General features: G+C 43.7%; 1 protein-coding gene and 2 non-coding genes across 8 annotated transcripts; all 3 read left to right on the top strand.

The window, feature by feature from the left end:
* The first annotated feature begins 817 nt into the window (after window positions 1-817).
* Window positions 818-22,588, top strand: ATG16L1 (autophagy related 16 like 1). Of its 6 annotated transcripts, none has more exons than XM_065073174.1 (19): window positions 818-1,365; window positions 2,214-2,307; window positions 4,511-4,616; window positions 6,017-6,090; window positions 6,296-6,547; window positions 7,382-7,447; window positions 9,932-10,018; window positions 10,770-10,826; window positions 11,027-11,074; window positions 11,766-11,868; window positions 14,174-14,279; window positions 14,393-14,463; window positions 15,972-16,043; window positions 18,062-18,182; window positions 19,022-19,127; window positions 19,617-19,766; window positions 20,173-20,220; window positions 20,582-20,683; window positions 21,083-22,588. In XM_065073174.1, exons 1-19 carry the CDS (start codon window positions 1,251-1,253, stop codon window positions 21,174-21,176), a joined length of 1,872 nt encoding a protein of 623 aa, XP_064929246.1. In that variant the 5' UTR covers window positions 818-1,250; the 3' UTR covers window positions 21,177-22,588. The 6 variants fall into 6 exon arrangements, with proteins under 6 accessions (XP_064929246.1, XP_064929245.1, XP_064929250.1 ...); XM_065073173.1 differs by having other exon boundaries at window positions 820-1,365; window positions 9,929-10,018; XM_065073176.1 differs by lacking the exon at window positions 11,027-11,074 and having other exon boundaries at window positions 822-1,365.
* LOC135580359 (small Cajal body-specific RNA 6) lies at window positions 12,072-12,342 on the top strand. Its single transcript, XR_010474878.1, has one exon. It is a non-coding gene; the product is annotated as a small Cajal body-specific RNA 6 (non-coding RNA).
* LOC135580360 (small Cajal body-specific RNA 6) lies at window positions 14,865-15,127 on the top strand. The gene has a single exon (XR_010474879.1). It is a non-coding gene; the product is annotated as a small Cajal body-specific RNA 6 (non-coding RNA).
* Window positions 22,589-22,671: the final 83 nt, after the last annotated feature.

Genomic DNA, 22,671 nt, shown 5'->3' on the forward strand with positions numbered 1-22,671 from the left:
CGTCTGCTAGCTGTGTAGCTTTTAGTAAGTATTTAATGTTCGTTCACAGTCATTATTGTACAAAGGTGTGAATGTCAGCCACGGCTGGCAAGCCAGCACCCGCCCCGAGTGCCACACGTGCACCTTTTATTTCACTAAAGCCCCATCAAAGCGTCACGTACTTTTTGGCTCTGCCAGGTGACACAACAAGCTTTTGTCACTGTTTGAGGGAAGCTATTTATGTGTATTACGAGTCAGGCTTTCTGAAACGGTGTCCTTTCATCCCCTTTTTTACAACAGGAGATCCTGGTGAACGCCTGGCTCTCTCCACACTTCCGTTGCTGTATTAATTGTATCAACTTATTTAATTGTAGCATAGAGGGTGTTGGTTTCCCCAGTAACAGGTGGTAGGATGGGAGGAAATGGCCTCAGGTTGTTCCAGGGGAGGTTTAGGTTGGATATTAGGAAAAAATTCTCTCCATAAAGGGCTGTGGGGCATTGGAACAGGCTGCCCAGAGCAGTGCTGGAGTCACCATCCCTGGAGGGTTGGACAGACCTGTAGATGTGGGCTGTGGGCTTAGGGTCATGGGGTAGGGGTGGACTTGGCAGTGTCCGGTTAATGGTTGGACTGGATGATCTTAAAGGTCTTTTCCAGCTAAAACGTTTCTATGATTCTTTAACGCTGCGGCCGTCGCCTCAGGCACGCCAGGGGCCCCGCGCATGCGTCTCCACAGGGCTGGGCAGCGCCCTCCTAAGATGGCGGCGGGGGCTGGACGGCGGAGCTTGACGCTCTCAAGATGGCGGCAGCGCCGGGACGCGCTTCCGGGAGGGAGCACAAAATGGCGCTGGTGCGAAGTCCCCTCTCCTCAGAAGGGTGCCCTCCCGCCCGCCCGGTGGTGGAGCTCGACCCTGCGCTTGCAGCGCGGCCTCGCCGCGGCGCTGCCCGGTGCGAGGGCAAGGGCCGTGGGGTTAGCGGGGGCGGGAGGGAAGGAGGGCGGCGCCAGGCAGCGGCGGGGCGGCCGCTGTCGCCATTGCGGTGCGCCGCTGAGGGGCGAGGGCCCCTGACGGAGCGCGGCCGCGGCGCCGTGGCGGGCGTGGGGCGGCGGCTGCGGGCCGGGCCCCGGCTCTGAGGGAGCGCTCCCCGCCGCCGCGCTCGCCCCGCCGGGCACCGGCCTCCCGCCGCCTCCCGCCCGCCTCCCCTCGGCCGCCCCTCGTGGGCCGCGGCCCGGGCGGCGCTCGCCCCCGCTGCCCTTTCCCGCCGCGCCGCGGAGATGGCGTCGGGGCTGCGCGCCGCCGGGTTCCCCCCCTGGAAGCGGCACATCGCGGCGGAGCTGCGGCGGCGGGACCGGCTGCAGCGGCAGGCCTTCGAGGAGATCGTCGCGCAGTGTGAGTGGCCGCGGCGGGGCCGCTTCCCTTCCCCTCCTCTGGGACGGTGCGGGGGAAAGGGCCCGCGAGGCCTCGCGTGTGGCGGCGTCAGGAGACCGGTCGGGAGGTGTTTGTTAAAACTGAGGGAAACTGGACGTTTTCCATTATTGAGGAAAATGAGTAATTGCTTCTTTTATTCCCTCACAGGCTAAAACGCGTTTGTGCTCCGGACAGTGATTCGGTGTCTGAATAGTCTTTGCAGTTTCCGCACAGATGTTTGTGGGGTTGAGAACAGTAGTGCTATTGATCGTATTCGCGATCTTTTGTAAAAATTGGGGCTGTTCAGGGGCCAGTGCTTTCCCTGCAGCGCCTGCGCGTCCCTCTGCTGCCTGAGCTGTGGCAGGAGCGGGTGGCAAGGGCATCACCGGACACTGCTCACGCTGAGGTGCCCCATGTTTTGGGGGGAGAAGCAAGTAAACCTTGGCAGGGCTCAGTGCGGTGCCGGATGTGACCCGTTCTCTGGCAGCCCTGGCTTGTTGCTATCACTTGAGGGGCTGTAAAGAGCCTGAACTTTGAACTGCTTCTGTTTCAGCAGATAGCAATACGCTCGAGCAGCCTCTCGATTCAACTTTCCTAAGACCAGTCGCACACAGCAGCCTGGTTAATGAGGAATTCTTAGATCTGTGGCTGAACGCTGCCTTAGCCTGCTGGCATCAAAGAGGAGCGCGCACTAGTGTGGTGGAGGCTCACCTAATGTTTGGTTGTGTCAGAATAATTAAAGAGAATGGATCTTAGCTAATGGAAGAAGAGGACGGGAGTCTGGTTTTCCTTTTTGGTTATCTTCTTAATTGTGCTTTTTGCCCTTTCAGATAACAAGCTACTAGAGAAGTCGGACCTTCATGCGGTGCTGGCTGATAAGCTTCAAGCAGAAAAATATGACATGCAGAGCAGACATGAGATCAGGTATTTAAAATTCCTTTACTGTCAGTCAGCTGTCTGTCACACACACTGTAGCCTAAACCAGTTTGATGAATTGCACACGCAACTTCTAGGTTACTACAGTAACTTGGAATGAAGCAAACTGGGAAATCTGTTGAGTTAAAAATAAATGATAACTATTTCTAAACATGTGATAAAGTTGCAATATGTTTAGGGTATACAGTGCAGAAAGATCAGACCAAGGTTTGGACAGAAACTAATTTATCACAAACTCAGGGTGTGGAGGTGGAGCAGAACGAGCTTCTGCCTCTGATCTGCTTGCCTTGTAATGCTGCTAGTGTTTGCCTGGTGTCAGTTCATAGTCATTATGATCTGACTCTGGAATTGTCCAATCATATAAGCATTGGAGGGAAGACCCCACATCTTAGTTTCTTCTAATCTGTGTTATCACACAGAAGGGAAGAATAGAGAAAATCATAACTGTGAAGCATCAGTTTTAAATAACCACCATATGCTAAAGTGAATGTGCCTTTTGTGTGCTTTCAGCAGGATTTTTTTAGGAAACTTCCTCTCTGATCTGGGAGTAGCACTGTAGTGCAGCAGGGATGGGTCATGCTGCTTATTCTGTTGGAGTTTGGATCCACAGTAGCTCAGAATTTCCTTTTTCTGTAGGAATTGCTTCCTCTGTTGAAGCTCTTTTTGTGATATAATGCAAAACTGCATATGCATCTCTAATTTGGATGCAAACCAAATAAATATAGTTAAGGCTATTGTGTACTATTGCTAGTAAGGAAAGAGGAATTCCTGATTTTACAGGAATGGCAGGCAAAGCATCAGCATTTGTCCAGCAGGCTTGAGCTAACGCCTGTGTGAAAGTTCTCAACAGCTTTCTTGGTGACTGCATTTGCCCTGAGCCATCTTTAGTTTGTGGGAATCTGATTCTGGTTGAACACCCACTGTAAGAGATGAGGCCAGAGTAGAAGTGGATGCGAAGAAATGCACAGAGACAGCATCTTCAAAGTAAATACTAAGCTGAACTTTGATACTGTCCTCAGTATCTGACAAGGTTTTGAAACAGAATGGATTCCCTAATCCTAGATAGCTGAGGAAAATGCTTTTAATTACCTTAAGGCCAAGGAGGAGTATCTGGTTTTGGCTGTAGATGTGTTTATGGCCAGAGTTATTGGACATTACCACAGGACTTGGCTTCTTGTCTGTTGGGACACAGTTTTTCGGATATGCAGTGTCTTCTAGTACAGTGTTAGTTCACTGAGGTGTTGTTCCGTTGTTTGTTTTTGAGAAGAGCATTAAGTTACTGATGCTGATACAAGAGCTTTCAGCTTCTGAATGCATTGTCTGTTTCCCACTGGACTGCTATAACACAGAATGGCTGCAGAAATGGATGCTTGCAATTACCTTGTTCTGTCTGGTATAATAGTGATGAACTTATTATTTTTAAAAGCTGGAATTCATAATATAGCTGCTAACTCATTCCATGTCTGTGTGATATGTATACGTGTGTGTATGCTTTAAAAAACTTGACTTCTGCTCCTGTCTCTCTGCTTTCAAAGATGTGATAAATGTTACAGTGGTAGTTGTTTAGGGGGCGATATGTGTATTCTTCTGGCATGTAGAAATTCCAGATTATGTCACATATGTGCTGTAAAGCATAATTAAAAAACACCCTCAAACCTTTACACAATAAAGGCTAGAACATATTTGGAACAATGGAGGTGCTTGTAGCACCTGGGACTATAAACCCAAGGGCCTGGGAATGTACCTGTTGGTCCTTGGCTTTTGGTTCTGTGCTCTGTGTTATTCTGTCTCCAGACGTCTGGCATCTTCACGGTCTGCCAGCTCCCACCAAAACAAATTTGAGGTGGTGAAATATTTGTAATTCTTCCAAAATTTGGAGAATGTAATTTTAAGATTCAGCCGTCTTGTGCAAATTTAAGCTAAGACTAGTTATCTTCCATTTGCATTTAGAAAGGTACAGAAAGGTGAATAGAGTCCTCAATATTTTTCCAGTACTATATAAAGGCATTTTGATTGGCAAGGAGTGTGTTGTGAGGGAGCTACCTGTGGTTTAGTTCATTAGGAGTAACCTGTATCTCTGATGTCGTGTAGGAAATCCAAGGGAGTTTGTCCTGAGACTAAATGGTGAAAGGCACAGGAGCAATTGGGTTCTGGTTTGTGACATCTCTTCTTCCTCTCTCTCCAACTCCAGTCCAGGACATGATGGCGCATGGAATGACGCTCAGCTGCAGGAACTGGCACAGCTGAAGATAAAGCATCAAGAAGAGCTGACAGAGCTGCACAAGAAACGTGGCGAGGTCAGAAATTCCTCTTGTGTTCTGGATGTCCATATGTGGCCCTTTGTGAATGTGACCTTCGTTTTACCAAGCTTATTCATCATCATTTGTTCCTCATTTCACATACATCCTTTTTAAGCTCCTCATGTTGATGATTAAAATAAACCAGAGACAGTTTGTCTTTAAAGCTGTCAGCCAGGCGATAAGAGCTTACATTGACAGCATAGTATGATTTTTAGGAAGTTCTTAATTTTGTTTTTCATGAATAGGTTTTTAACTGTATTTATTAGAGGAGGAAAGAACCCGTTTACAGAGCTGTACATCACCACTAGTTCCACATTGAGAAGACTTAGAATGAGTGAGACAGTAGGTGGCTGTGTGTGGTTTCATTTGTCTCTTTCACTTTGCAGGACCTCTGCTATAAAAGAGTGAACAAAATAAACAAGCACGAGCAAAAGTCGAAAGTGCCATAGTGTTAGACTGAAATGGGAGTTCTGGGCCTGCTGTGTACATGCAGGAGGGAGCCCAGGAGTCCTGTAGGTTATGAGACTTGGGCCTGGAAGAGAGGAAAAGCTGCTGTCTGGGGGGGGTTTTGTTGTTGTCTTTTTTGTTTTGTTTTTCTGGAAATGTGTGGATTGGCAGAACTGCGTTTTTAAAAACCACAGCAGTGGATTAGATGAGTCCAGGAGCAATTACCTGAATGGTACTGCAGACTTTCACAGGGAGATGGTGGGTGTGACCTGGAAAATGTTGTCATTCTCACACCTCGCTGGAGTTGTGGGCAAGCTCCAGCATCAGTAATTCTGCGTTTTTCAAAGAGGAAACAGCTGTCTATGGGAGGTGTGCACTGAGTAGTCAAAGCAGTGGAAGTTTCTTCTTCCTAGCCTGGTATCCTGAGCAATCCACCCCATCTTCCTGCTCCCTGGCAGCCCAGGCTCTGTCCCTCTCTTTCCTGTGCTGGTAGAGACTCCACCAGCAACTTTCTTTGTGGGGGAACTCTTAATGAAGCCCGTGTTTGCAATATGTGAGCTGCATGCCTCCTGTAACAGCTGTCCTGGGCATAACAGGAGGATTTGTTGCTTGGTTGTTAGTGCTTATATGTCTGTTTGCTTAGTTGGCAATTTTTAGTTTCTTTATTGATTTTCCCACAACTGTAAAAAAATTTTATGTGTTATATACGTTCTGTTTGATGTGATTTTATCAAAGAAACCTCTTGAGGGAAGGGAGTGAGATATCGAAGGACAATATCTTTTTGAACAACTTGTATTTGAAAGTAGATTCCCTGATTTAACGACCTGTGCGATAGGGGCAGTAATCAGATCTGTATAGAAGGCTGTGAAAGACCTGAAAGGCGTGTGTCCTGCTTGTGATGTTAGATGGGTGGGTACCCATTTTGTAACGTCATTTTCTCTTCTCTGTAGCTGGCGCAGTCCGTAATTGATCTGAATAACCAAATGCAGCAGAAGGACAAAGAGATGCAGATGAATGAAGCAAAGTGAGTAGGAACTGTTTCATCTGTGTGATTGATATGAGACCCAGACTTCTGTTTAAGTGGTTCGTTAGTTTTGTAATATTCTCTAGGAGTCCAAGCTCTGGGCTAAGAAAATCCTTCATTGGGCATTATACACATAGCACAATGGTGGATGGTGTAGATCCCAAAGGACACCCTCATTGTTTTGTGTATTTTTGTGCTGTTCCAGGATTGCAGAGTATTTGCAAAAGATCTCTGAACTGGAAACAGAGTGCCAGGAATTGCGTAGCAAACTGCAAGATCTGGAACGAGCTAATCAGACGCTGAAAGATGAGTATGACGCTCTCCAGATCACCTTCAACGCCTTGGAGGAGAAACTGAGGAAAACTACTGAAGACAACCAGGAGCTGGTCTCGCGTTGGATGGCAGAGAAAGCACAAGAAGCCAATCGTTTGAATGCAGAAAATGAAAAGGATTCAAGGTGAGGTTGACCTCTAGTTGATAAACTGCTTCCCAATGTATTTTTGAATTCTTTTGAGTGCATAGGATAAAACCAGATTTAGTTGTGATCTTGGAGATGTCTGTATTCTTGCACAACACAATGGGAGTCGAGAACTTGGTGTTCCCTCTTTTGGCCAAAACAGGCAGATGCTTTGTGAAAACATTCCTGTCTTTTAAATGAATAAAACATGTTCTTTTGTTTCTTGAGCAACATTTAACTATGGCCTAAAGATCATAAATCAGATAGAAACTGGGTTTTTTTGCTGGTATTGGAGTTGGACTTCTCTTGTTCATATTGTGTCTTGATACTGCTCCTAGTTTTGTGCTTTTTTCACTTAACCAATTTAAGTGTATTTTGTATTCTGCTAAAAGGAGAAGCTGCTATGAGCCTGAACTGTGTATAACTTGGAAAAAATTAGTTTGTACTTTTTTTTCCTTGCAATATAATTATTTTTCTTCTGAATTGCTTCAGCTTAACATGCAAACTAACAATACTTGGAGACTAAGAGCTATAAGACAAGTCTCATAGTACTTGCCAGTTTTGCGTTATTTTTACTAACATAATAGTTATTTTTAGCAAGGTTTTGTACTTCACGCAGATCCACATTCATATGGGTCATAAAGGGCCATAGGTTCACTTCACCTTATTGCCTCACTTAACTGAGCTTGTCCTTCACTATCCATAGCAAGAAAACTGCCTCTCCTGCACTGAGTATCTTGAAAAGCAGGATAAAATTAGGGAAGTGGTCTGATTTTTTTCAGAATGGCTTTAAGGAAGTTTTTTATTTAAATAGCCTCATTTTCCTTTCCTTAGGAGACGACAAGCCAGGCTGCAGAAGGAGCTGGCAGAAGCTGCCAAAGAACCCCTGCCTGTTGAACCGTAAGTTGTCTTGATTTACAGTCTCCTTCATCACTTCATGCTTCAGTTTTATGCAGATGCATGATAAATAGTATCTTTGTTATTTCTAAATTTGGTGATGTAGAGGACTGTTTAAACTTTGTTGTAAAGTCAGAAATGTACAGTAGTGCTCCCTGCTCGAACTTCAGGAGAAGGAGCTTTGTTATGACTAAAAATAGATGCTTGGACTGAAAGTCCTAAGAATACTTCATATGGTGAATATACTTATCTCAGCATTAAAACATTCGTTATGTGGTGCCTTTGGTCTTTAAAGTGGTCCTTTAATCATGGCCCAATATACTCTTGAGATGCCTACTTTTTAAGTGTTAGAGTACAAATATGCGTGACCAGAGATTTCCCATAGGAACTGAGTGAGTTAAGGTGGGTAAAAGTGTATTGATCACTTCCATACTGGGAGAGATTTCTATAGGGAAAAAATAGATGCCGAGTTACTGTCAAGCCTGAGATAAATACCTTTAGTCTTGTGTTCTCTTCAGCAGCAGTACATGGATATTCACTGCGATGTTTATTTCTGGGTGATATTTAATCAGCTGACTGAAGCAGGCAGTTGATGGTAGAGGTGCTTTGCACCAGGCTCGTAAGGTTATTGGTGCTTGTGTCAGCCAAATCCAGAAAAACTACACCTGCTGCGTTGGAAGCAGCTGAGACAGTCCCTGGAGCACAGTGCCAGAGCAGTGTGTGGGCTTTTTCTTGATGTCTGTTATCGTCGAATTAGCATCATGGAATCCCATGAGGTCTCTGCGCTGTGTGTCCTTACACATGATAGGAGCAATGTGTCTGCTCTGGCTATTTGATCTCAGTGCACATGAGATATTTTAGAATATTAAACTCTTCAATAAATAGTGTTGCTCTGAGAGGGGAAACACATGTAGTGTCTGTGTCCGCCTCCCACGTTAAGCTTCTTCCTCCCCATTTCCTAAAATGAGACCTTCCTACCTTGGAGCTGAGCTCAGAGGTGGCTGTAGCACAACAGCTTGAATATTTTACTTCCTGATTTGATGGGCATGATGGTCTCAGTGTTTCGTAAATACTTGATATGAGACACTGAGATGTTAAAATCGCTTGTTTTTTTTAAAAAGTATAAAAAATAATTGCTTTTGTAAATTGCTCGAACTCTGCTTCAGAGATGTTTTTGATTTTTTTCTTTTTGGTTTCATAGTTTTGGAGGGTTTGTATTGTATAAACATGCTGCTTACTGAAGGGGAAAATTGCAGCATTTCAAGGTGTGTACTTTGGTGTTTATATTCACTTCAAAAATACGTTAAGTTCACATGGAAAGTTTTTTTTTGCTTCATACAGTTTTAATAGCTCAAACTTTAGATTTTAAGAAAGAAACATCAGCAAAACTTGAGAGTCTTTTATTGAAGTATCAGCCCTTTACATATCTACTGTCCTCCAAAATCTTAGAACTTAAAGTGCAGCTGTATTCTGAAATGAGAAATTTAACGTGTGCTCATCAATTCTTTTGCAGCTGAGTGTTATCTGATGGCAGGAATTGGTTTATTCCAACTTAAATGCTGAATTTAAACTTTCTGTTCAGTCTAATGGCATCAGGTTAATAGTGTGTGTTTAAAAATAGTTTATCCTGCAAAATCAGTAGTGGAGGAAAAATCATAATTGAAGGTAAAAAATATTAGACTGTCAGAGCCCATGATGACTAATGGGGACAAAACCTTTTAACATTAGCTGAGTAGTTTAGCTGAATTAATTTATGGTATAGATATTGGAACCTCACACTCCTGTTCAGTTGTTCACCAACACTTGAGTGAAGTGTAGCAAAACAACATCCCTTGTACTTACGGAGCAGCACCTGAAGTACAACAGTATAGGAAGTACCCAGATGTCTTTGGGGATGACAAAGGAAAATTCAAACTCTTATGCTTTTTTTTTTTTTTCCCTAATACTTCCTTGGTTCAGAAGAGTAAAAAAGGTGCTGTGAAAATAGGATATCACCTATATTTGGGGTTGCAATAACTCATGTTTTTGCTGTTCTATAGCTGTTCCAGCACCTGTAGTTCACTCTGTAGCACTGTTTTGCTCACATGTGATAGGTCCTTCTAATGCTCTAAGTAGTGCTGTGAGCTGAAATACAATGCCTGTAGTAAAGGGAAACTAGACAAGATGCCTGTCAGCATCAGGGGAGAATCCAGCCCTCTTGTCAGTGAAGAGTGTAGTTGGCAGCTGGAAAGGAAAAAAATGGAATTTAGGTGCTGCATTCACTTGTTTTCAGGCATTGTATGTTGAATGTGGTATCTCTTGCAGTGACAGATCAGTGTTTGTGTTGTCTGGATTTACATACGTTACTACGCCCCTAGATGTGGGTTGGGCGCAGGCACCGACAGACCCTGGAACTGTGTCGGCTGTTCAGTTCGTGCACATCAGCGGGTGGTTTCCCTGGGAAGCTCCGGCTCATTGACAGCCATGTGTGTTCTCTCACTTCAGCAGGGATGATGATATCGAAGTGCTGGCAGATGAAACCTCTGACACAGCTGAGGAGACTTCTCCAGTGAGAACCGTCAGCCGAACATCCAGGTTTGTAGATCAAGAGATTTCTGTATCGTGTCGTTGAGAAAGAATGAGAGATGTAAGAGTTGGGACAATGTTGGGAATATTACAGTTTTTACTTGCCTTCAGCTGGAACGCAGTTTAATACTTCTACCAGAGCAGTACAAAACTCATGTGCTGGGTTCTCTGTTACAATGCTTTAGGTATGCTCTGGTTTTCATTTGCTGTTCTAAATAAATTAAACTAGTGTCTGAAAAATCTGCATCTAGTCATAAAAACAAAGGTTTAAAACAAAAGAGACAATAAAATAGGTATTGCAATGCCTGTTGTATTATATCTGTTACTACACGAGATATCAATGTGATTTTGCAAATAGTTGTGTATTTTGATTTAGCTGAAGTGCTGAAAATGTCTTCACCTAGATTAAATGCATCTTTTCTTCCTCTAAAATAGCAGTGAGTGGAAAGTAAGAGGTAGTTACATGAGAGCATGGTTTGAGTTGGTTGAAACTTTGGACATGGCACTGTTATATCTAAAACCAGTAATTCACAGGGTGGAGGTTGAGGGAAATGCAAGAAACTTGACTCACAAATTGCGTTCTGAGTAGTTGTTACTGGTGACTTTTGAACTGACGGCTGCATTTGGTGTTTTCTGTCTTCGGGCTGGGTCTGCAGGGGAGGGAGTCTTTCCAGAGACTTGTTGCTATGAAATATGTTTGTGTTGATCTTTGTGTGGAGAAGCTGCTCACAAGGTTTAAACCTGTCCTCCCCTCCTTCAGTAAGCGACTCTCCCAGCCAGCTGGAGGCCTTCTGGACTCTATCACTAATATCTTTGGGTAGGTTAGAACACTTTCGCCTCTTTGTTTTGTATATTGGTTTCAATGTACACCAAAATCTTGGTGATGCAGGGAATACAAACAAATAATTTCAGCCTTTCTTCTAGCTTCTGCCTTTCTTTTTTTTTTCTTTTTTTGTTCTCCTCAACTTCCTGTTTCTTCCATCTTGCCGTGTGCTGGCCTCTGACCTTTCCCTCCAGTCTGTCTGAGTCTCCCCTTTTGGGACATCCATCTTCTGATGCTGCCAGGTGAAAAACATTATCCGCGCTTAGTCCGGCACGTGAATGTATTCCATTGAAATAACACGGAACCCAGCTGCGTCATTAGATTTCAAATGTTGATAACACTGGCTAGAAACTGTCTACAGTTAGAGAGGCAATGAGCCCCTCTTTGTGCAGAGCATACCTGGGATTTGCTCTTACTTTCCACTGCACTTTGCTCCTTAAATAGGGATATTTAAGTTGTTGGGTTCTGTGCTTAGGATCCAGAGTGGAGCCAGACCTTCTAAGTCAAGCCCTGCATTAGGTGGATGATCTTTGCATAAATGGTGCAGCCTGAGCTTTTGAATGAAGCGTTTTGCTGCTTGGGATGTGGTGCTGCAATAGTGTTCAGTCTCCCTAGACATAATGATGGAGTTGTAGTCTCTCCAACTGAACTCAGCTGCAATCTGCAATCACTCCCACATTTCTCTTTCCTATTAAAAAAAAAAAAATCCTAAGTGGGGTCACTGGTATCCTATCAAATACCTAAAGCCACAAGTGGATGTGGTGCTATATGACAAATGTAATTTTTGAAAGATGAGATAAGGTTTAAAAACTCCTTCCCCCATTTTTTAATTGCTGTGCAGTGTAGTTAAGTGACAGGTGCAGATTTGGATGAGCTGGAGAGAAAGAGCGTTCAATTCTCATTTTAAAATAATTGTACTCTGTTTCGTCTCAGGAGGCGTTCTTTGTCTTCGCTCCCTGCTCCCCAGGATAACGTGGAGCCACATCCAGGTGCCAGCAAAGAAGTGCGAGTGCCCACTACTGCCATATGTGTCTTCGTAAGTACAGAAGGAATTTTCAGTGTTACTATTCCTTTTGCTGTCTTTGGAGGAAGCCAGTCCTGGGAACTGAGAACCTGAGACTCTTTCCATTAATGTTGCCAAACAAGAAGGAATTCTGCATTTGGTAACATAGTTCATCCCATTTAATTCTTAGCCCAAAAGCTTCTCAGAGCCAATATGCTTGATGTGTGTCTTGCTGAGGTCAATGATGACAAGTAAAAGGTCTGAGGGCACAGGGGAATTACACTCCGTTACCCTCTGGGCTCCCAGCAGTCCCTGTTCTGTCATGCCACAGTAGAGCTATGATTGAGAAAGAGATTGCTGACAGTTTGGGATTGATTCAGTTCCAGTTCTCCAGAGTGAAGGGAGTTGTGGCACTGAATGTCATCCAAAAGAACTGGTTAAGAGGAGCTCATTGTAGTGGGGTGTCTACATTTGTTGTGTGTGATCTAAAGTTTTCAATCTGAGACCTCCTTTATGTGTTTTTTGGCCTCGCAAGGCCCAACTTAAATTTCTGTGAAGAACATTGCCTTCTGAATTAAAGATATTGTGGTAAATTGCTTTGTAATGCAGCTACTTGTTTTAACGTTCCTCTTGAGCTTTCTCAGGCATTCCAGTTTGGGATGTGGACAGTGTAATGGAGTCACTCACTGCAGCATGGAGTCAGTCCTGTTATCATCTTCTCTAGTGGAAGTTGTGGGGTGGAGGGAGTAGCAAAGTTACTTAAGTGAGAATAGGGTCATAACCTAAGTGAGGGCCTGGAGCTGACTTGAACGGGGCACCAGAGGAGGGGTTGATGGCTGCCGTGTGTGCTGCAACCTCTCTCCTCCTCTGGCTATATACAGCGAGCAAGGTTGAGCAACAGATGGCATACTGGCTAGGTATTACAAAGCTGTATATGGGAGGCTTTAAAGAATGCAAGAGGTTATGTTGGTTTCACCTTTCTCTTGCTCTTCTGTAATGTCTTCTGAACTTCCAAGAACAGCGCAGCCTGTCTTCCCCATGTGGAGGGGCAAACCACAGTAGGCTATGGTGACTCCTAGTCTTGGCAGTATGGTGATGTGTGATTAGCCCTGCAGTATGAGAAGGAAAAAGTCCCTACTCGTTTCATGAGAATCCATCTGTTCCTTCTGGAGATGCTCCGTGTTATGTTTTAGCTCCTGTGTTTGGAGCCCAAATGGAGCGTGAGGACGTGTCCAGGTCCAGCAGAGCATTCCAGGAGTGAGTGCGGGGACTCTGGGCCAGAGGTTTGGCAGATGTGGGGAGCAGACCAGGCATGCTGCTGGGGAGATGAGTAGAACAGGCTTGGTAAGGCAAAGAAGGCAGTCGCTCCAGCCATTGTTCTTGGGCAGAGTTTCTAGGCAAGGCCTTTGGCCGGTTTTGTTCTAAATAGCTCTTCTGAAATGTGATGGCCCCTAAATATGTGCTGGCAGACCAAGTTTAAGCAATAAGTTCCAGAAAAACTGATTTTGAAAGAGCAGTTACTGAAAATACTTAAAAGGAATGCAGCCAATGAATTAAGAATGTGGTACTAATACTGTGTGGGTAAGTAGTAAGTAGTGTGAAATTAACAGGGGGAAAAAAGGGAAGGAATCTTAAAACGCTCATAGCTTTTAAAAAGTTAAGAATCACTATTATGTGGCCAACACAAGCTTTAAAACATGAAGCTGTGAGAAAGCAGCAGTGTCACTGCACCAGTGGGTAGGGACCACAGCTTAAGTGCAAGTTCTCTGTGAGAGCAGGTGCCCTCACAACTGTGCTGGTACTACTTAATCACCAAACAAAGTAGCATTATTACCATTATAACCTGTTATGCTGTTTTGTAGCAGTCTTTCCTACTCAGGCCTGACTTGAGTGTTCTGTAGTTGTATGAGCCGATTGGATCATGTTCCATGGCTCGCTCTAGATGGATAAATGAAAAGTTAGTTTCCTCCCACAGCATATCACCTGTCACTGTTTTCTTTTGTTTCCTTTTTTTTTTTTGGGTGTAACTTAAAAGCCTTACCTTCTAAAGCCTATACTTGTGAAGCATGTTAAGGCTTCTGACAGTTTGAGTCCTTGCTGATGTTTTTCTTTATGCGGTTTTGTTTTTTTCTTTAGATAAGGGTCAGCCTTTTTGCTCTGTTTGTACACCATCAACTGTAGTAGAGTTTCAGTCTGTGGCTTTGTTTCCTATATACTGCTGAAAGATCTACAGCTGTGGTTCTGTATAACCTTTAAGTTCTATAGCTTTCTAATCTGTGTATTTTGGGTCTGTGCTAATTCCATTTTGGGTGTCTGTTCTGTTCCTCCTGCTCCTCAGGACGCACACGATGGGGAGGTGAACGCAGTGCAGTTCAGCCCGGGCTCCCGGTTACTAGCAACAGGAGGCATGGACCGGAGGGTTAAGCTTTGGGAAGTCTTGGGAGGTAAATTTTTTTGCTTTGGGGTATGGTGGGATGTGAAACAAACTCATAGTTCACTTTGTGTCAGCTTCTGTTCTAATCCACTACTTAAGTTTTGTTCATTTTTCTCTGTGCAGATAGGTGTGAACCTAAAGGTTCCCTCTCGGGTAGTAATGCTGGGATTACAAGCATAGAATTTGATAGTGCGGTGAGTATCTGTGCAACATCCACTGTTTGTGATTGCGAATGAATTAATTTAATTATGTTGTGATCTGCTATCAGTTTTCATTCTTACACTTTGAAAAGTTACCGAAGAAATGAGTTAAAATACGTACGAGAGTAACTGCAAGTAGCTAAAAATTGTCCAGAAGGTCTTTATTTGATATGCTGTGGTCTGTAATTCTCGTTTTCTTTTACAATTCAGGGGATGATATGCAGCTCAGACATGAGCTGTTACGGGCTACTGTGATAAAATTACAATAAAATATACCAGGCTTTGTCTAAAGTAGGAAATTCAGCTTCCCACTAAAGCTGGCATAACAGCACAGAAGACACGAATACACTGAGGCTTTATTTCTGTGAAGTTGTTTTCCTTCTGTGCTCTGCCGAGGTCTGTGATGAACAGTAAAAGGTCTGATTTCCCCAAGACTTGCTCTTCCATGACCCCTTCTCCCAGCGGTTTCTCACCAGTCACAGCACAGCAATGGTGTGGCTGGCAGAGTGTTTGCTGACAGCTCGTGATGTGCTCGGTTCGTGTCACCCTCAAGTATTGGAGACGTGGCTGGGCTCAGCATCCAACAGCCCTACCTGAAGGAGTCTGGGGTCTTGGACAGTTAAAACTGGACACGTGATCTGACTTTTCTGCTGAGACCTCTCCCATAACACAGTGCTTTACTGCATAGGCAGCAGACCAAAGCTGTCATCTTTTCTTCCATGTAGTGATTCTATGTGCTAAACTTTATTGATACACACCCAAAAGGATCCCTTCTTTGGACACTGACCAGCTCAGTAGAGATTTGCTGGTGCTGTTAATCTGCAGGAGAAACTAGTTCTGATTTTTGGCAACTTGCTTGAACAAATTTGAGGTGAGAACTTCCTGAGATGAGATGCTAATGGGCTTTGAGGATTTAGGAAAGTCTTTTGAGCTGGACAGGTGACCATTCTCCATCATGGATGACTTGGAAGTGCCCTCAGCCTAAGGCCGTGAACAGGCCAATTTATGTCTCCTTGGACAGGTTTAGTTTTTTGAATCTTGGTTTAAAATGTTAGAATTGTAATGAAAATCACAAGAGTGGGGCTAATTCCACTCTGAGGCCTATCTGAGTAGTGGAGGTAGATGTGAAAAATCAAAAAAAGAGGAAAATACCCTACAATAGGTAAGGGTAAACCCATTTCCTCACTGCAGCAGGAGGGAAAGGCGAATGTCCTTTCTGGCCTGGTTTTTACTAGTACTTTATCTGTCGTCGTGATTCTGCAAAAGTCCTCGTCACATTTTGGTGAGAAGAAAAAGCCATAGCCTTTTTGAAAGTTGTTAGCCTAGTTTTCCATACTGGTATATGTTACTGTTTCTTACTGTTTCTTTCCTTTTTTCCTTTTCTTTTCCCCCCCTCTGGCAACATAGCACTAATATGGTTTTAATGATTTACTGGTAATACTTTGAGTTTAATTTGCATATTGACTTGCAGGAGTAGTTTTAAATTAATTTTGTGTTGACAGGGTTCGTACCTCTTAGCAGCTTCAAATGACTTTGCCAGCAGAATCTGGACGGTTGATGACAATCGATTGCGGGTGAGTCTCTGAAGGCAAAACAGTGCTCTGGCTGTTTCTGTCTTGTATTTCCAGTTCTGTCTGGTGGGGACATGGCAATATTGGAAGTTGGGCATTTACAGGATCTTTTTCTGTTAAGGGTCTTTACAGCAAGATTTAAAATACAGTATTGATCTCTGCACAGCCTTGCAGGAAACTCCAGTTACTGCATATTTTCACAATACAGCCCTCCCGCTAGCAAAAGCTTACCACGTAAACCCAATATGCTTTTGCATCCCCCTCTGTGGAAATTTAAATGCTTCCTAGAGTTTATGGAGAACCACTTCAGTGTTTTAGTGCCAGTCCAAGGAGAGGAGTGCTGAAGAAGTTTGTGGAAGACAAAGAGGGATTTGGTTTTAATTTGAGGTGAGCAGCTTTCTTGAGGAGTCCTTTGCCTCGCTGTGAAAGGCGGCAAGCCTGGAAGTGCTGGACTTCATTCTCAATGTGTTTTGAAAGATTCCTCACAACTCCTTTGTACTCGCATTCTTCTCCAACACTTAGCTCTAGTTTAAAGAAGGATTCACCTCTGACCAAAAGAAAAGTTTCTTTTCAGCTTTCTAAGAGGTTTGGGTTTTTTTTTAATGGTCATTCCTATGTACATTTTTCCTCAACTTCTGATTTTAGGAAGATGCTACTTTGGTGTTCTGAATCTCCTGACGTTCCACATGTCGGTTATAACCTACAGTTGCGTTTTAATTCCCTGGGTAGTTCTCAGTGTGGAGATGTCAGGTCTTGTTTAGGGTAGTGACGAATATCAGTTCTTTTGCAGCTTCTGTTTGGCTGCAAAACCTACTATAGGATGTGAATTATAGTGAATAAAAGTTTAGCAGAGTATAGATTACTCACTACAAAAAGTTAGTTATCCCTGCAAACATCCACCTGGCCTCACAGTTTGTTCCTGTGATATTTTGGTGTCTCTGGTGATCACCAGCTTTGAGTGATTGCATTTAGTGTTTGCTGATATAAAATAGTGCATTCTCTGTTTCAAGTGTATGTGATACAGATTTGTCATATGCAGGAGCCAGTGAAACTGAAAACACAGTAAATTTTTCCACAAACTCCCTACTTAAATGCAAATATCTGTGTATAATGACTGTGCAACAAGAGTAGGAGAGAGATGTAGAAGGAAAGTTTAGATCCTCCTTTCTGGGATTTGTGTCCTTTCTTAAGATGAAGTGGTCTCTATGGAATTTTTTTTGTTTCAGAGTTTGTGTATCAATTTGTTTTATTTCCAAACTTTGCTCCCATTCCTTTCCATTCTTAAGGGTTTTTCTTCTGTGTTTCCCAAGCCCAGATTGCTTTGGTATATGGTTAGATTTTTTTTTTTATTTTTAAATACCCAAAGGACTATCAAATTACACAAAGATTTTTCTCCTGTGTTTTTCACAATTTTTACTTCAGGCAGTCATTATCTTTTTTGTGATTTAGTATGTAAATATTCAGCAATTTGAAATGAATGTGGTTCATGTTCTCAGCCCCGCAAAGCCTCCCCCTTCAGTTATGGAAACTGCTGCAGGGAGTTTTTCTGAAATCTCTGCTCGTCTCAGCTTTCAGGCTTCAAGACGTAACAACAGTTGAGACTAAATGCTCTGTTGTATCCTTGAGAGGCTCATTATAAAAACCTGAAGGCACAGTTTCCATTTCCAGCATGCTTTAACCCCTTCTCCTCATCGTTCCTGCAAGGCTGTGTTGCAGTTGCCATCCGTCCATGGAGCAGGAAGGGAACTCACAGGTTCCCCGAGTAGCTTGAGAAGCTGCAGCCAAAGGTGACCTGTGGCTCCCAGCCTCAGGCTGAACTCAGCGCCACTTCACACTCCTACTTGCTGTTAATCTCTGTTTAACAGTAACAGATTATTTTTTTTTTTCTCCAAGCAATGCAGTACACATGCAAATTATGATTTAAGATTGTCTTTGAGTTGTTAAACAGCAGAACTAGGAAGCTGGGAGGGGAGGAGCAAGCGGAACTGTGCAGTTTTACCATGTAAATCTCTTGTCCTCAGCACACCCTGACAGGTCACAGCGGCAAAGTTCTGTCGGCCAAGTTCTTGCTGGACAATGCACGCATTGTTTCGGGAAGTCACGACCGGACTCTCAAGCTCTGGGACCTCCGCAGCAAAGTTTGTAAGGAAACCTAACTTCTGTCTTTTCATCCACGTTCTGTGTTTCTGCTGAATGTAAATGCACGTCTGACGTAAAACAGATTATTACACCTTATTGCTAGTCTCAAAAAGCAAAAGCTAGCAGCCATGCCATCTTCTGTTGTTATTCAAGTAATTGGATTCTTTCTGCCTGTTACCTGAAGTAAGAATAAGAAATCAAGTGCATGCAGGAAGCACTGTTAATGCTATTACATTAACAGCAGCTGTGTTCTGTGAGTGTTCTTTGTTTACTGGTCTGGCAGTGGGTATTTTAGTCTTGCACTAAAAACTTGGAGTTCTTAACCCTGAGGGGGGATGGAAATGTCTCTTGGACATGGAGTGGAAAATTTCAGCATCTCAAACAAAGGAAATACTAGGATCCAGATTTTTCTTTAAGAATAACACCTTGTTTCCTGGCCTCTTCTGTTGATGGCTCTTAAACCTGCTTGCACTGCCAGAGAAGTCGAGATTCAAGGTTACCTTGATACCTAGACTGCAAACACAGGTCAAGGAGACAGTTTCATTTTGTTTAACAGTAGGAAATTATAGTTGTCTAAATACAAAGTGGAAGTAAAGCAGCTGTTGTGGAGGCATTTAAAGGGATATTAGCCACAGCAAAGGAGATTGAGAAGGACAGAGAGGTTGTGGAAGACTTAAATCAGGATTATTCTAAGACAGAGTTTGTCTGCCCTGTGGTGCTCCTTGGACGCTGCTCTGTGGGGCAACTGTATGTGTGTGGTGCAGTGATTATTTTCTGTCTCTATTTTCATCTGTTTGTACAGTATAAATTTCAGTGTGTCACCATTGGTTTGTCGTTTTTAGGTATAAAAACAGTGTTTGCAGGATCTAGCTGCAATGACATCGTATGTACTGAGCAATGTGTAATGAGTGGACATTTTGATAAGAAAATTCGTTTCTGGGACATCAGGTAAAACTCTTACAAGAGAGCTTGTAGTGTAGGGATGGTTATGGGATTGCTGTCAAGTACAACCTGAACTGGGGAACTTCCTGAGCTTGGAAGTTAATGAGACTGTTAGAAATGTTGCAGGAGGCTGTTGAAACGGACTTTTGTTATTGCTTTTATTGCTGTTTGAGATTTTTTTGTGGGGAGGGATCTGGTTTCTTTTCTGAAAAGGCAGTCTGCTTTCTTGTAAGTATTTTGTATTGGTCAGTATTTGCCATTCTAAGTGTTATTTAGTTATTTAGGGATTTTGAGGAAAGTAGTATCTAACTATTGGCTGGAAATGTCCACAAAGTGAGATCTAGCTTGGGAAAGAATCGAAAAGTAGGAATATACCAATAATCTTTTTTCTGTTCTTCCATATTGGGACAAGTCAAAGTTTTGACACAGTAGTTTGGCTTCTGGACCCTGGTTTGCTCTTCATTTTTTTCTTTTTCTTTCTTTCTTTGTCTTTAGGACTGAAAGCATCGTAAAAGAACTGGAGCTGCTTGGGAGAATCACAGCTCTGGACCTGAACTCAGAGCGAACAGAGCTTTTGACCTGTTCCCGTGATGATCTGCTAAAGATCATTGATCTGCGGGTTAGTGCTGTCAAGCAGACATTCAGGTGAGTGTGTTCTCCACCAGAACATCATGAATTTCGGAATCGCGGATTGCAGATTGCTCTCAGTGTTGGAGAGTTTTGCAGTTTTCTCCATGGAGAAAAGTGTCTTCTAACCTTTTTTCTACATGGGTAGCTAAGTTCTCTGGAGTCTAACAGCAAAGATCTCCTCTGGTGGATCTTTTAGTTACCTCTTTAAAGAAAACAGCTTGGCTTAGGAGCCTTTGGCCTAAAGGAAAGAATTTCTTCAACTGTGATTGAGAGGAAGGTGTGAGAGAAATGCAAATTATTATAAAGGGATACTGGAGCTTACTCTGAACCATGTAGACATCCTTACCATGCTCTTTAGTGAGAACCTGGAAGTCTTATCTTCTTATAAATGAATTCACACTTACATGATTCTTACTTTCAGTGCCCAGGGATTCAAATGCGGCTCTGACTGGACAAGAGTTGTGTTCAGGTAAGGTCAGATATAAGCAAGATACCTGATAAATCTTTCCCCAGCATGAGTGATTCCTGATGCTTGGCTGCATGGTCCCTGTTTACAGGTAGAAAAATGGGGGCAGAGTTTGTGGTTTGCCCAAGGTCTTGTCTGGTTCAAGACAGAGTATATCTGTAGACGTTGATCCAATGTCTTGGAAGCTTTCCGATTTCAAAGTGCTTTCACGTCTTAGTGTTAGCAACTGGTAGCACGTAACTCTTAAAAGACCTCAATGCCAAGTTGCTTGCTTAGGAAGCTGCAGGTGGAATGATGTTGTGTGCTGATAAATTGCTGACTTGAAAATTGTTCTCTGCCTTCTGCACCTTCTCTGTTCTCCTAGCCCTGACGGTAACTATGTTGCTGCTGGTTCAGCTGATGGGGCCCTATACATTTGGAATGTGCTCACTGGCAAGTTGGAGAGGATGCTGGCAAAGCATCACAGGTGAGGGGAAGCTGCCCGTACAATCTGAAACGGGGATCTGGGTTGTGAATCTTGCTGAGCTATGAAAGAATTGTACAGCTTTGCAACTTATATATGAGTGTGTGAGAATTTTTAATATGCACATGCTTTGTGGATTCATGGCAGTATTCCCTCGATTGAATTAAGATTAGGTTATTGTTCAACTTCTTAAGCTGCAATATGATTCTAATAAAGTACAGTCTCCTCAGAATATATGCAATGTATCTCCCTTAGGCTTATTAAAAGCAGGAGTCTCCTGAGGGCTGAGACTGAAAGTGCTTTTTCTTTGATGGTCAGAGTACTATAATATTTCATTCCAGTGTTGAGTGCTGTTTTGGAATTCAGCTTCTTTGTTAAACTTCTCCCTGACTTCCATTTCAGTTCTCCTATCAATGCGGTCGCGTGGTCACCAGCGGGTGCCCACGTGGTCAGTGTGGACAAAGGAAACAAGGCTGTCCTGTGGTCTGAATTTTAACCGGCTGGAGGGTGAAAGGCAGAGCGTCCTGTGCCCCGTGTGTGGCGGTTCTGGTCCGTGGCCGAACAGAATGGAGACCTGAGCCCAGATCCGTCCTCGGCGGGGATATTAACAAGTGCATGGGCTTCCCTTTCCAGAGGAAGGTTCTAAAGCAATGGAGAAGGAGCCTGAGTCAGAGACTTCTTGTGGCCGTAGCTGCACTGTGGCACTCAGACTGGGCAAGGGAGTAGCTGTTCTGGATGGAGAATGCTACTTAGTCGCACCTTTACGTGCGATATCTCTGCACCGAGTGGAGCTGAAGATACTAGCGGGATTCCTCACCAGAGAGCTGTGCCAAATACCCTGTCACACAAATGTACTTACAGCACTTCTGAGTTGGAAATGTTGGATGGAAGTTACTGTGTATGCTGACTTCATATGTGTCCTGTCTCCTGTGTTCTGTTCTTGTGGCCTAGTTCAGGCTTGGGATGAGAAGATCCTGAAACGTGGACAGGTCCTGGACAGTCTGAAGTGTTGCAACAGCTTTTAAAGAATCTGCCGTGGCTCTGGCAGCTCTGCCTTTGAGTCACCAGCTCAATGCAGATCTGCTCCGATCCTGACCCAGGTTCTCCAGCACTGTCATGTGAACTCTTTGTATCCGTTTCACCTGTCTGTAAGGAAATGGTCCTTTCTTCAGGACTTCTGCATCCTTTTGTTAAAATGCCCTTCAACAGCTTGGGTATCACAAAATAGGAGATTTTTAATCTTTTTATTCCACAGGCAGTTTGGTTACTGGGTGTGAGGAGAGAGAAGCTCAGCTTCTGGTGTGCTGCTGTGCTAAGGAATGTAGTCATACTGTGACTTCAGTACCAGAATGTAGATGTTTGGTCCCTTTTTCTGTTCATCCGTCCTGTCCTGGCGGCTGTCAGTAGAACACAGGGGAGCAGCTGGGTTAAATCCCAAATCCATTCTTTTGGTGCTGGCAGTTCCAGGCCACTTGCCCCCTTCTTGAGCACACGTGCAATATTTTTGTTGGCGCTGGAGCCCTCTCTGTGCTACAGAGCAGTGTCTTGGCTCTGTCCCTGTTGAAGCATCTGAAACCACAATATGGCTGGGTGTGAGCTACCTGGCAAAACTTTATTCAGCCAAACCTTTCCACATCGTCTGGGCCTCAAGACAAGCCACCAGCGTTTTATTGCCTTTTTATTTGCACTTTATTTTCTTCTTTCCTGATAGTGTTCTACTGAGGAATTGTGTTCTTTGGAGGGGCTGGATTAGAGGGCAGCTGCTAGAACAGGTGTCTCTCTAACCTGGCCTTGTGTTCAGACACTTTCTCAGAGGGGAGTTAGAGCATATGGGGCAAAGTTTTTATTTATTCAGCTGCCCATACTTGATTGTAAATAAACCTGTGTTCTGCTTTTAAAACCCCACAATGCTCTGATTCATTTATTTGTGTGTCTGTGTGTGAGATCTTGCTCTGCATGAGCAAAGAAGGGAACCTGAAATGGGGTTTTCT

Source organism: Columba livia, chromosome 9 (assembly GCF_036013475.1).
Source record: "Columba livia isolate bColLiv1 breed racing homer chromosome 9, bColLiv1.pat.W.v2, whole genome shotgun sequence".
Classification (NCBI taxonomy): Eukaryota; Metazoa; Chordata; class Aves; order Columbiformes; family Columbidae; genus Columba; species Columba livia.